Consider the following 15050-nt stretch of genomic DNA (forward strand, 5'->3'; position numbering starts at 1 on the left):
TACAACAAGAAAGTCAGGAGCAAATCCTTTCAAGTGGGAGAATTGGTGTGGAAAACCATACTACCAATTGGATCGAAGAGCAATCAGTTTGGCAAGTGGTCACCGAATTGGGAAGGTCCTTATAAAGTGGTCAAAGTTATATTCGGAAATTCATATGTGCTAGAGACATTGCAAGGTGAACGTCTCACGAGAGCAATCAACGGGAGGTACTTGAAAAGGTACTTTCCAAGTGTTTGGCAAGAAGCCTAAGTGCTCACCAAACAATGGCCGATACATGTATCGTCCTTAGAAAAAATGGCCGATGTATACATCGCCCTTAGCCGCTGAGCAGCCGATGAGATGGGAATCATCATTGTTTGGTTTTAATTTATTTGATTAAGTGTTTTCAGGTTTATGCATCATTCACCTGAAAACAGGGGGGCATATGTTGACAACAAAAAATGTTCATTTTGTGAAGTTATCAAAATATGAAACGGACTTCACCATTGCGTTCCTCTCGTCGAGACGGTCAAGAAACATATATGGAATGTCTAATTCAGAGTCCGGATGAAGAAGTTATGCCCTCGGAAAAATGCCTCGTTGTCGAGAGTTTCGACCCAAGTCGGGACTTCCGACTGTCGGAAGTTCCGACATGTGTTGGGATTTCCGGAAAGCCTAAAGAAATCTGCTCGGGTGTCTGGAGTTATCCCTACGTCGTGAGTTCCGACAAATGTCGGAAGTTCCGACTGTCGGGAGTTTTGACTCAAGTCGGGACTTCTGACTCAAGTCGGAACTTCCGACTGGACTTCCAACACACCTGACAGAAAAACGGAACAAATCAACATCTGGATGGGCTTCACGATGTGACGCGCACCAAACAACCAAAGATGCATAGGATGGCTAAAAATTCATGTGCCCAAAGCCAACAGAGCAACCGTTTGACATTTAGATTTCCCCTTATTGACATGTTGAGCAACCGAACATGTGATGCGAGTGGGAGCAAACACAGAATATACGGCAGCTAAACCTGATTGATTGGGCCTTTTTTCTGCCGAGCATCTCTAAGAGTTCCCTAAACATTCTTTTAATCCTTATTTTTAAAAATGTTAGAAAAAATTCCTCTACAATAACTCCTAATGCATCCTCTTAATCTTTTAGCACTTATACAAAATTCCCCCAAAGCACAGCCAACCGTAGGTGGTGGCACGGACCGCATGACGCAGGCCATGCAACTCCCACCGTCGCTCGAGCTCGACCTATTCCACCGCGCGGCGGCCACGGGCACGGGCAGCGGCGCCGTATGCTTCCCTTTCAACAGCTACGGGCCGCTGCGGATCCTGCTCGCCGGCGCGTTCATCGCGGCTCCCAGCTCTCGTGTACTCTTGTTCTCAGGAAAAAGATGACCGTATCTACGAAAATGCCATTAAATTATTGGAACATGCTTTTGAAATATGATTTTTGAAGTAAATTATTAGAATCTTTTGGAGATGGATTTGTTTATTCCTCATAATATTTTTTTAGAAGTTAGAAAAAACGTTTTTAGAAAAAAAAATATTAGGTACTCTTGGAGATGCTGTCAGGAGCCGGACACATCACGCCCACATGGCCATGACGGACATGCCGCCGGCGCCGAGGAGCACGGCCAGGAAGGAGACCATCTGGAGCCTGACGCTGCTCTGCAGCTTGGGCCCCATGAAGTCCGCGCCAAGGAGGTCGACGAGCGCCATGTAGTGGAGCAGCCCCACTGAGGCCGCGTTGAGAAGCCCAACGACGATCAGCGCCGTCGGGCTGGTGTCACTATACACCTTGGTGAGCGCTAGCCCCACCGCGATCCCGAACGGCGTCGTCGTGGCGAAGAAGAAGACCAGCCCTGACTTCATCCTGGCGCCGTACTCGGTCTGCAAGATGTAGCCGCCGAGGCCCATGCCCTCGAAGAGCTGGTGGAAGCAGAGCGCCGCCACGAGGGGACGGATCGTGCACACGTTCTGCGACGTGCACATGCCGAGGCCGATCACCACCGAGTGCACCACGATGCCCATCTCTAGGACCTGCGCACCCAGGTCGACGCGAAGATCAACAACGATGAACGGAGTTTCAAAAATCAAAGCGTACGATGCAGTACAGAAACCTGTATTAGTGTATGCAACTAGATGGATCGATTACCTGAGCAATGACACGGTTCCTGCTCAGCTGCACCTTGCCGGCCTCCACGTCCTCCTCCACCTTGTCCGTGGCCTCCGGCCTCGCCTCACTCATCTCTAGATGCCCGTGACCGTGACAGTGCACCTGCGGAGGGCAGCTGTCATGGCCATGGCGTGCGACCGAAGCCCTTCCCTTGCCCCTGTAACCCCGGCTGTGGAACGAGAGCATGATCGAGTCCACCATGAGCGTGACCAAGGCGGCGAGCATCGCGACAAATCCCATGAACGGGAACTCTGCCCAGGGCCTCCGGGGCAGGCAGGGCGAGCCGAGGTCGTTGAAGGAGTCCGGCAGCACATGCACGTAGCCGGTGCCGAGGATGACCCCCGACGCGAAGGCCTTGACGATGACGAAGGCGTTGCCGCCAGGGCGGAGCGCCGACACAGAGCGGGAGAAGAGCGGCAGGCACACGCCGATAACGCTGGCGAGGAGGATCGATGCGATGGCGATCAGCTTCAGGCGCAACGCGGTAGCGACGCTGTGGCATTTGCCCCCGACGGCCGGACCACCGCATGCGCCGCCATCGACGGGCGGTGCTTGAGGCTCCTCCGGACCACCGCATGTGCCTGGCTCTTATGTGTGCCCGTCGGGGTGAAGAGACCTTTTCTCCTTCCTCCTATTCTAATCTACTACTGTACAACGGATTATCAACATTCCATCCCGCTAACGAATCGCGCGTTTCGCTCAAACAAAACCGACGATGGCTGACTCCCCCGGAAACCCTAGGTCATTCGGGTCTTCCTCTTCTCTCTCTGTCTCCCTCTCCTCTCTCGCGACGTAGTCGAGGGCCAGAGCGCAGCGACGGTCGGAGGAAAGTAATGGCGCCACCGCAGGCCCCCTCACCAGCGCGCGCATTCACCCAAGGGTGAGCGCGCCACCGTCAAGCGCCCTTGCGGTGGTGCCCTGAGCTCGCGCGGCGCAGCAGAACGTCAGTGAGCCGGCACGGCTCGGGTGGATTCCGCGCGGTGGCGGGGTCACCTTCCCGCACAATGGAGCGCCGAGGTAGGCCTCTTCCCCTCTTCCCCTTTCCCTCTTCTATCTTTGGATCTTGCTGTGTTCTTCTTGGTTCTTTGCCGATTGGGAATTAGGGTTAGGGTTAGGGTTCAAACCTTCTGTCTCTTTGCTCCTTCCCCTTCCTCGGTCGCAGATTCGGCCGGTTAGGGTTTGGACGAACCCACTATTCATATTCCCCGCCTTTTGAACCCGCACGTCAGTGTCTCGTCGATGAGCGGTGACTCGACTACCCACGTGGCGGCGGAACTTTCTTTCCACGTAGCAGCGATGCGACGGCGGTGGAGAAACCCTGGTAGGTCCTCCCCTTTCCGTCCTTGGTTTTCTAGGGTTAGGGTTCGGTTAACCCTTCTGCCTTGATCCGAATTGGATCTCTCAACTTGTTCTAAACTGCTACTACCCTGATCCAGATCTACACTAGAAACCAGCTTCAATACCATTGTAAGCGTCATAGTACCTCTAAATCATAGATCGGGGAATAAAGTTCTTACTTAGATGGGGAACTGTTGATGTACCTCGCCCCTAGGGCAATTGCGGCCGTGGTGCTGCAACGATGCAGCCTCTATTTCGTAACAGCATAGGCGCGGTGGTGGTGTTGCAGAAGCGACAGTGAGGTCGGTGGCAGCTTCCCATCGCTGGCAGCACGCTCTCCTTTGATTGGATTAGAGTTTCTCTTGGGAGCGGGTTACGGCAGCTCAGGTCAACCTTGTAGATAGAGCCCCTGCTCCCACCTCCCTTTATAGTGTTGTGTGACAGGGGCCCACCAACCATGGAGCGGTTGGGTGCCCCCGATCAAAACGCTGATCCAAGGGCTCAATTGGTCGTTGGGCTAATTGGTGGAGATCGAACTAACAGGATCACCTTTTTTAGGGATAGATTATGCATTTGCAATGCTGCCGCATGACAAAAATGATTTTTTTTATCTTTGCTTATGAAAACCTGATCGTTGCACATTCGAGTTTGGTGCTAGTATTAAGAACCATTTGTATGGAAAGAGAGTTAAATAGAGTGTTCAGCATGGTAGGTCTCCGCGTGTATGCAAAAAGTATCACTTTTGTCTCGCAGAATGGTTCTATGCCTTAGTTTCTCTAATTCTACTCGCCCAGATATTCAAAGTTGATATCTTTTTTCCCAGATCAGAACCCATTGATTGATATTTATCCAATAGTTCATACTTCGTATAGCTTGAAGCTTGATCCATCCATTGTGTGACGCTTGTCAAGCGAAATGAGGTGTTGGTTGCTGCGGCACTGGGGCGACTCCGTATCCGCGACTGGCGGCTAGTGCACTGTCCCGGCTGCCACTGCAGGCTGCCGTGCTGCGCTTGCGCCTTGACTCCCTCGCTAGCAGGGTATAGGGTTTGGAGTTGGGGAATAGGGAAAGGAATACTGGTCGTGAGGAGGAGCAAGCAACAAGCCGAGAAGTGCGAGCGTACGGGAGACGTCGATGTTTCTTGGTGTGGATTTTGAGGGAGAATTTGGGTTCCTGGGCCTATTGGGCCTTCTGGCGGGGAGGAAAAGGAGTAGGAACATGCATTTTGAGTTCCTTTTGAGTTAGAAGCCGCATGCCTCGTCTGGCCTAGAAATCTCACCCGGTCTGGCAAGGTTACTCGCGCTGACCGCTCTTGTCTCTGGTCATCTCCGAGCTCCCCTCTCGTGATGGAAGGATACACCTACGCGGAGGCAGTAGCGTGCCGTGAAGGGCTAGCTTGGGCTAGTGATCTTGGCTTACACTCGTTCAGGTTGCGAGCGATTTTGCCAACGCGGTGAGGAGCATCCTAGGCGAGGGCTTCGGCAAGTATGGTCTCATAGTTCGGGAGATCAATGCTAGACGGAGGAGCTTCACAAGAGCAGATTTCGTTTTCGAGGGACGGATATCAAACGGCGGTGCTCACTTATTAGCTAGAAGCTCTATAAATTTATGGAAAGATAGATATGTGTGGTTTTTAGAGCCTCATGATGGAATTTGTAATTCTTATTTTGTTGAATAAATTTTTTTGGACAGAGCTCCTCTTCTCCAAACAAAAAATGTAGAAGCCGCGTGCCTCGCTTGGCCCATAAATCTCACCCAGCCTGGCAAGGTTACTCGTGCTTAGGGATGAAAACGGATCGGATACGGACGGATATCACTGATATTACATTTGTTTTCATATTTCTGCCCGGATTCGGATTTGAATACGGATAGTGTCAACCATGCCGGATAGGATATGATTAGATATCGACATCATAAATATGTTATTTGAGTATTCGGATACGGATAAGGTATCAGATGTTGAATATCCGGACTCGGATACGGACAGATCTAAACCCCTCTAAACGGATTCGGTCTCGAATACGGTCGAAAAATATCCGTACCGTTTTCATCCCTCGCGCTGACCACTCTTGCCTCTGGCCATCCCCGAGCTCCCCTCCCGTGACAGCAACATCAACGGCTTGCACCCAGCCAGCCAGAAAACATCTCGCACCCTGAACTCTGGTTCCTGCTCATCACCTCTTTTTTTTGCCGGAGTCTAACTCCTCACCTCCCGATTCGACCTCTTCGCTCTCGAATCGAGCTTTTCCTCCACCGAATCGAGCTCCCCAACCATCGAAATCGAGCTCATTGTCGCCGGATCGAGGTCTCTGCGTGACGAGCTCGAGCTTTGGAGAAGGAAGAGGGAAAGGGGGAGGAAGGCAACCAAACGGGTGGAGGGAAACACGCCAAACAGGCTCCTCGGTCGGTCCGGGCTCGGGGTGCCACCCGCCATTAGGGGCCTGTTTGATATAGGGCCAAGGGGGTGGCCGGCGCTCCCCAGCTGCAACCCGGCCTGTTTGATTTGCTTGGCCTAGCTGTCGGCCCGGCTCCGCGCATGCAAAGCGCACTCTCTCTCTCCTGTATTCGAGGGAACGCTCCTAGGGCTCGTTTATTTGGAGCCAGGCTCCCACCGTCCTCGCGCGGGCTCACGCGGGAACCATGAAACTTCCTCCAGCGCTCCTCCTCGCCGAAATCCGCTGCCTTTATATATGCCGCCCTCCTCCCTCGTTGCCTTCTTCTCCCTCTTCCAGCTCCGTCTTTCCCACTGCATTCGCGTTGAGTGACCGGCGGTGTTGGTGTGGTGGTGGTGCGGCGTGGCAGCCTTCTTCCTCTTCGGTCTTCATCTCCGTCCACGCGGTCATCTTCCTCCTTCGTCTTCTTCCTCCTTCGGTGGTGTGGATCTACTTTTGCTTCCACCGTGGCTCTTCTTCTTCTCTGTCTTACGCTTCTTCCTGTCTCCGTCGACTCCCCCGAGGTGAAATCCCCCCAAATCCCCTTTGCTTTCATTCTAGAGTTTCCTATTGCCCTATTTTGATTTCGATTTGTCTCTATAGAATGATTATTTGGGTACATGATGCTTGTGTAGTTGCTATGAATGTTGATTTCGAGCACTGAAACATTTATGCTGCATTGTTGGTTCTTTTCATATGGTCGATGATGAATCTGTCCACTGTATGTTGAAATGTTAATTCTTTCATGGTGAATGATGATTCTGTCCAATGCACTGGAGGCATTCTTTTTATGCAGCCATGCTGTTAGCTTTTGATATGAATGATTGCACTTTCATGTTGAGGCCAACCAGGGTATACTACAGCTGAGTTGTATCTTTGAATGTTGAATGCATGTAGATGGATCCAACTGCACAATGTGAGATGATGGCCAGGCAAGCAACTGCCATGGGTGTGGTTATGCTTTCTTTTTTGTCACTAGACGGAGAAGAATTAGGGTCCAACTAGAGCTTTCCCTTATGGTCCTAGGTCATTAAGCCAGCAGCATAGGCTATCCACCCTCCAAATGATATTTAACAGCACTGATGCTGAGTGTTTGGCTATGTTGCGTATGACCAGAGCTCCTTTTTTTTGCTCTATGCAACCTATTTAGAGGTAGAGGCCTTGTTAGAGAAACCAGTGGGTGTTCTATTGAGGAGCAGGTTACAATGTTCCTCCATGTGGTTGGTCACAACCAGAGATTCAGGGTAGTTCACCAGTCTTTTAGGAGGTCCATTGAGATAGTTAATAGAGTCTTCCACCAAGTTCTCTATGCTGTTGGTGAGCTTAGGAATGAAATGATCAAGACTCCTACCACTACCACACATCCAAAAATCATGGGTAGCCAGAGATGGTACCCATATATGCCGGTACTTGTTAATCATGTTTATCTGCCTTAGGTTTAATCAAATGATGTGTTTACACTTATCCACTATCCTACATATTTTTAGGACTGTGTTAGTGCCATTGATGGCACACATATGTTGGCAAAGGGTGCCTATACACATGCAGCAAGCTTTCAGGGGTAGGAAACACAACCCCACACAAAATGTGATGGCTGCTGTGGACTTTGATCTCAAGTTCACCTATGTTCTAGCTAGCTAGGAGGGCTCTGCCCATGATGCACTCATTCTTACTAATGCAATTGACATGAATGATGGGTTCATAGTTCCTGAAGGTAACTGAAATTATTAGTCCATACACTGTTGTCCTTTAACTTGCCATACACCTTCACTGTAGTATATCTTTTGGTCCACTTGTAGGGAAGTTTTACCTGTAGATGCTGGCTATGCTTGTCGCACTGGTTTCCTCCCTCCCTATACGAGGGTGAGGTACGACTTGTCTGAATTTGGGGGCTGCAATTATCGTACCAATGCCAGGGAACTGTTCAACCTAAGGCATTCATCCCTTAGGGTGACAGTGGAGAGAGCTTTTGGTGCACTCAAGAACAGATTTCGTATCCTAGACAACAAACCTTTCCACACATACAAGACTCAAGTGAAGCTTGTACTGGCCTATTGTATTCTCCATAATTGGATCATTAGGTTTGGCATGGATGAAGCAGTGCTAGAAGAGGAAGGCTTCCTAGGCAGCTAGCATGAGGGTGATGAAACTTAGCCTGTGGGAGACATGTTGTCCCAGGACTCCACTGGCATGTCTAATAGGAGGGATGGCATTTGCAATGCCATGTGGGCTTGTAGGGGTACTGCTAGGGTTTGATTCATGCTTTGCATTCTTGTATAATTTTAGTTTGTAGACCCTGTATATGGAATTCATGTGGTCTATTCATCATCTGTAATAACAGTTGGACATGACTGAGACCAATGTGGAATTGTTTTTATGATGATTCTATTTTCATGGACATGACTAAGACCAATCTGGTGTAAATGTTTTATCTGTTGTTCATCTTCTTTGTCTTGTTCATCTTCTACCTATTGTTCGTATACCATATGTTGTTGATACTTGCCTTCATGTCATGGATGCTGACATTATTAGGATGACTGAGTTTGTGGGGGCTACTGATATGGCTGCTGTGGATGGTGCTGGGCCAGCTGGGGCTATTGTTGCACCAGAGGTGGTGGATGTGGGGGCTGATGCACATGAGGCAATGCCTGCCCAGGGGGGTGCTGGTGGTGCTAGGCCCCCCATGAGGTGGAATAACAACACCTCTGGGTTTGTCCTTAGGAGGATGGCCCAGATAGTGTCCAATGGGAGTAGGGCTGACAAGTGCTTCAAGGATAAAGATGTGAACCATGTGGCTAAGGCTCTTAAGGAGTACTGTGGTGAAGCTATGAGCCCTACTCAAGTGTACAGTCACTTGAGGAAGTGGAGGCAGAAGTGGGCTAGGGTTGTGAAGTTGAAGGATCTTAGTGGTGCACTGTTTGATCATGATGCGAATGCCAAAATGCTAGAACCTGAGCACTACAAAGGCCACTGCAAGGTAGAAAAAGAGTCAATTGCCTTTCTCTCTTCTCTCTTCCTCTTGTGGCCACTTATTCTCTTCTTCCCTGTTTATTTAATTTAGCACACATGACTACAGGACCATCCTAAGGATGTTGAATTCCTCAACACCCCAATCAAGTTATACACTGAGATGGAGACCATATTTGGTTCTTCCATGGCCACTGGTAGGTTTGCCCTAGGTTCCAGTGAGCCACTTGGGGTCAACAATGTTGATAGTGTTGCTACTAAGATAGAGGGCTAGGACTTCACCACTGCTGCTAATGTCAAAGGCAGCCCTGAGCTGGGTGAGGGTAGCAAGGCAACTAAGCTACTGACTTCCAATGTTGGAGTCAAGAGAAAGAGGGGTAACTTCAGTGAGGAAGAGATGCTCATGATGACTAACATGACTGATGATGTTAATAATGTTGCCTCTGCACTTAGAGAGACTGGGCCTATACATGTGGATCATGACATGTACCATACAATGTTAGAGATGCCTGGCTTCACCACTGAAGCTCTCATTGTTGCCTACACCTACCTGCTGGAGAACAAGGCCCTTGGCAAGGGCTTTGTGAACATGGCAATCAGTCATAGGGACATTTGACGGAGGAACTACCTTGCCAAGAACTACTATATGTAGTTCTATCCATCTAGAACAGCAAGGCCAAGAGGGGGTTGACTGTTGAGATGTATAGTTCCTCCATCTCCCTCATCCACTCTCTCACCTTTTATACACTCCTTGGTGTAGCTTTTGTGCAGCTTAGTTGGCTATTGACAATAGTTATCATCCAACATAAACAGGCAACTTTACTTGTATAAATGCATAAAAAGGATCACCAACATAGACTTAGGGGTTTAAACTGACAATTTCTATGAGTTTTGGTGAATCTGTATTTTCAGCGGGGTTTATCCAGAAAACCATCAAGGAGGATCAAATCGTCAAATAAAATCACGCTTATCTGCAGCGAAATCAACTCCATAAGGTTCTAGAAGACTCGAGAGAACTCCACACCAAAGCGAGGGCCAAGCCACTACTAGGTGGGGCCGCCCGGCCCCACCTAGAAGCCGCCCAGCCTCTAGGGGACCCACCTGTCAACCTCCTTCAAAAGCCAAATTTCCACCGCCTCCTAGGATGCATCTACACTGTCCTTTAAGTCGGTTTGATCCAAGGGCTCACGTTGGACACTTCGGCCTATATAACCAGCCCCTGCCCCCCCTCTAGAGCACGCTGCCATAAGTCAAGATTAGACCAAAAATTAGGGTTTCCAGAGAGAAGATAATAGAGCTCCAATTCTTCAAGTTTCTAGTATAGGCTAGCTAGCAAGGTTCAAGTAGAGTTTGGGCTATTGCTCAGGATTCAGGATGTGCCGTCTGGAGACTGGTATAGCCATTGTATCTCTTTATTTATGACTTTATGCTACTTCAATATTATGTTGCTATTTATTATGTTCCTAGTTTGCTCTAGTAATATGCTTGATATAATTATGATTAATGATGGATATATGCATATGTTCGCAAAGCTCTTAGCTCAGTTCTCGAGAGAGTTAAGTGGTCAATATTATGTAAGCATGGTGCTTAGATATTGTTTGCCTGCGGATGCATTCTACACTCTGGGTCATGTGGTAGATCACGGATGTGACACTCCCATTGAGTCCTCTGTAGTCCACTCCCTATTTATAGAGCACGTAGAACGTGATTACGAAGGAAGACAAGCTCTGTTCTTAATATTCCTTAGTAATGTTCCTTATGCATAGATCCAAAGTTAGTTATACTATAGATGATAGTGTATATACTTGGGTGTACAAAAGACTTAGTAGATAAGTAATGACTTAGGAATCTTTTGCTCATAACAAATCTCCTGCTTAGCCTTACTACATTTTATGAGTATCTATTTCTATCTTTGGAACACCATTATTACCTTACACTTATCATTTATCTATCACTTGACTTACCCCTGCCATAGCATGAGAATGGTTTTATCATAAGTATACATATTTGTCAATATCTCTATGCCAATATAACCCCATAGCTCCTCCCTGTGGATAAAATATAAATAACGATACTCGGTATACTCCCGGATGAAATGCTACAATGATATATTATCTGTGCGCTTGCGGATACCTTATATATATAGTTTCTAAGTGTTCTCATAATTACTAACAACGCATTTCTGGCATCATGCTAGGGATGACAACTTAGTTAAGAGTGATGCTACGAAATGTCAACATTGGCTGATTCACACCTGTCCTTTTGGGTTAGTGCAGTTGGAGGGTGGCTAACTATAGGTAACTTTGGGCAACATGGACCTTATTTGAGCCTACATCTGTGAGGTTGTACTGCTATCTATAATGCACTATTAGCGGCCTCTGTTGGCTACTCTATTTGGTACTGTTCATGGTTTATTCTACATCCGTTGGTTTCTTTTACATCTGTTGGATTCATGTCTGTTACTTATGACCTGTTGCTTTTATTTCTTTTGATTGGTGGTAACTGTGGGAAATCTATAAGGCCTATGATGCAAACAATATATTCATGAGGTGGCTGCCTTGTTTAAATTGGTTCTTCATATTTTTCATCACTGCCATGGAACCCTATGTGTGCCCATCCATTCACTTGTCAACAACAGTGAATGGATGTGCACAATAAGGTTCGATGGCAGTCATGACCTTGGATTTGCACTTGTTTACTGGCTGCCATGTTTACTTGATTATTCTAATTTGTCATGTATGTCATCAAATCCATGTGACACATCCATACCCTAGCAACAACCCCTTCTTTCTTGTGCTGATGACAGTGTATGGATGTGCACATGGATTCCATGGCAGCCATGAACTACAGTTTCTATCTTGCTGTTGTACTGGTTTTCTATTTGTCAAAGGCAGCCACCAATGATTACAACTTGATGAACACCACCTCATTTTAAAGCTGTGGCCACTCATTTCATACTTTGCCTATGATGTCATAGTTGTTGTTGATTTGACCTGATGATGCTGGTCATCAGTGAGGGACTTAAGATCAACGATTTGTTTCACCACAAACCATAGATCTTCAAGTTCCACACTGTAACACCCTCGGTGTTATGTGTACTGTTCTTGTTAAAACATCCATGAGCATCATCTTTATGTGCATATGTGTATAACATAAATTATAAATCAAAGTTTGGTCCTTGAAACATTTTTATGAAACAAGAAAGCGAATGTTATGTTTCGTGTCACATAACGTTGTTTATTATTCTAATCGAATTCTTGTTAAAACAAAAAGGCTATAGAATGTTTTGTGAACGGCGATAAATCATGTGCGGTCGAGGACAAGGTAACTAGCTAGTACATCCCGTGGGGTCAGATTTGGTTTTCGACGCGAAATCGTTCGTAACGAAGTCGTTCACGTAAGTCTTAGAAGGGGTCGATGATGTCACTTTTGGCAAGCTCTGTGGAGCGATTGGCTTAAGCAGTAGCGCGATGTCATGACTGCGATGGATAGCTTGATGTACCCTCTCGCGCATCGAGCAAATAGTTTGGTGTTTGGAGCATCTGGTACGACTTTTCCAGCTGCTTTAAAAATCATGCACGGCACCTAGCTGAGTCCTAGGCGCGGTCACCACCCCTGCTGGCTTGCCAGCGTGCCTTGCCGCGCGGGCCACACCCACTGCAACGCCGACTACGCCCCACCGCCGTGCTTGTATGCGCGCACGCCCTGCGCGCCAAGGCCACGACCCCGCTACCGCTGGCCACGGTCCCGCTGCTGCTCGCCTACCGCCGGCTGGCTCGCCCTACGCGCCGAGGCGCAAGCCATGTCTCCTTGCCGCCGAGATGCGACGCGCATGTCCTGCACTGCTGCCTTGGCTACTTGCTGCCCTCGCTGGCACGCGGGTTACCTCGCTAGCTGACGCGCTGCGCCCTGGACGCTGGCCGAGTCCTGCCAGCGCCTTGCCCTGCCTTGGTCGGAGACGCGTCGGGTCATGCGCTGCACGTCGCCAGCAGCCAAGCCCGGCTCTGCTCTGTTGACTCCACTTGGCTGCTTGCGCGACGGACAACGGCTTGCTTCCCCCATCACCTCCATGTCGCTCGTGTTGTGCCGTCCTTGCCTAGCGCTGCCCACTGTGTTGCCGTGCCGCACCTCGTCGCCTTACGGCAGCGACCGTGCGGACAGCCATCTGGGGCACGTCCCATGCGTCTCGCTGTTCCCCTCCGTGGCACGCGCTTGTTTATTGCGTTGACGACTACAACCGTACCGAGCCAGACCGTGCCATGACCTCCCCTGCCTCTGCTGTCTCCATGCCTGCCGTGACGACTCCTTCTAATTTGTTGTGGCAGCAGTGCCTCATTTCAAATTGAGCACGTTTCTGACTCTGCTAGGTAGCCTGCTGCCCTACCGACCCCGCATCGCCGACTGTAGCTCCGCCATAGGCCCCAATTTTGAAAAGCCATGCCTTCGGGTCCTTAAGACCGGGAGTGCCCGCGCCATCGGCTGCCACCGCCACCTAAGCATCTCGATCCAATCCCTCGTGCTACTAGCCTCTCCTCTAGTCAGGTGTCATCGTGCTCACCTTAGTTTAAGCCCTGCCACCATGTAGCAGTCTCTGGCGTAGCTGTGCCACCGTCGGGCACCGCCGCACCACCTCGTGCGCACGCGGCTAGCTCTGCTCAGATCACCTCCGTCTAAGCCATCAACGCGAAGGTATCCGTGAGCACTCCCTGGTGCTCGCTAGCTCTTGTGTTGGCTTTGCCTTTGTTGTTGCTTACTGGAACGCACCCACCTTTGCAGGTCAAGGGCCACCGCCAGAGAGGGAGTTCGGGACGACGCCCCTGTCCACCATAGCACTTCCAGCCGCCGTGTTTTGTCTTCGAAGTAATCATCGGCCTCTTAGTTGAGTAGTGGGAGGTCGGGTGGCGCCGACGTGGCCGTCCAGTGCCCGTGTCGTCGCGCGCGGTGCGCGCCTTGGGGCCAGGGACTTCGTCGCGGTGAAGGAGGAGAAAAGGGAGGGTGTAGCTGTAAAAGCTCAGACTAGGGAAATAGTGTCTTTGAGCTCACTGTGATTTCGTAGTACTTCAGGGGTGCCCGTGCATAATTGCCTGCGCGCGCGGGCCTTTCCCCGTCGCAGGCCATTGGCCGGCTGGGCCGCGCTGTAGTCTGCTAGCGCGCGCGGGTGGGAAGGAGGAGTGGGCCGAGCCAGCGCGTAATGGGCCAAGGAGGATAATTTAGTTTTCTTAATTTCCAGAGAATATAAATGCTTATTTATTTTTAGTTATGAATCCAACTTTGATAAATCGTAGTAAATTGTGTAGCTGTCCAAAAATAGTGAGATTAATTTTGTTAGGTTCGTAAACTTATTATCTACATGTTAGTACAGCTGTGGTAAGTATTGGGTCATAAATTTAGAGCTAGATAGTGAATATTATGTAGATTCATATTTGTCAAAATATTTGTGGACAATCGGTGATAGCTATCGGCATGAAAATTTTACAGTAGGTTCCCTAGGCCATTATGTACTTGCTGTAAAATTGGTAGCCTTAGAACGAGTTGCTTAATAGCGTAGTTATTATCCTTGCTTTATTGTATATATCGTAAATCAGCATTAGAAGTAGGAATATCTGTAGTTGCTATAAGAATGTATGTCACATTCATACTTGTTAGTGGTGGTGGTATGTAGCTTAGCCTTAGTGGGTAGACCTCACTTAGTAGTTTAATAGATGTACTTTTAGGTTAAGAGTTGCTGTTGTCATCTTATTAAACATTACATCATCATTTCATGTAGATCATGAACTGGTAGACTTCGTACCCGTCGGTGAGCCGGAGTACGACGAGGTGATCGAGGAGTACGAGGAGGAGCTCTTCGCACAGGAGGAAGCCTAGGAGCCTGTTGGTACTGACCTTGCTGACCCGGCACCTGCCCAAGGCAAGCCCCGGTGCATAACCCATATTTTTATGATCACTAAATATATATATGTGATGTGCATTTAAGCTACAGGCATTTTATAGAAACTACATGCATAAATATATCTACCAATGAGTCCTACTAGTACAGGTCGAGTAGCTGCTATGCTCAGGATATCGGTAGCATGAGTAACCTGCCGTTACTCGCAAATAGGTGATAAAATATGAACACTCATGATAAAATGATGGAAAGGTAAATGGTGA

The 15050-nt window shown here is 48.8% G+C and overlaps 1 protein-coding gene across 1 annotated transcript; it reads right to left on the reverse strand.

The window, feature by feature from the left end:
- Nucleotides 1–1571: 1571 nt before the first annotated feature.
- LOC136537122 (fe(2+) transport protein 2-like) lies at nucleotides 1572–3033 on the reverse strand. The gene is made up of 3 exons (XM_066529405.1): nucleotides 2874–3033; nucleotides 2143–2744; nucleotides 1572–2027 (listed from the first exon to the last, which is right to left on the reverse strand). Exons 1-3 carry the CDS (start codon nucleotides 3031–3033, stop codon nucleotides 1572–1574), a joined length of 1218 nt encoding a protein of 405 aa, XP_066385502.1.
- Nucleotides 3034–15050: the final 12017 nt, after the last annotated feature.

Source organism: Miscanthus floridulus, chromosome 1 (genome assembly GCF_019320115.1).
Source record: "Miscanthus floridulus cultivar M001 chromosome 1, ASM1932011v1, whole genome shotgun sequence".
Taxonomy (NCBI): Eukaryota; Viridiplantae; Streptophyta; class Magnoliopsida; order Poales; family Poaceae; genus Miscanthus; species Miscanthus floridulus.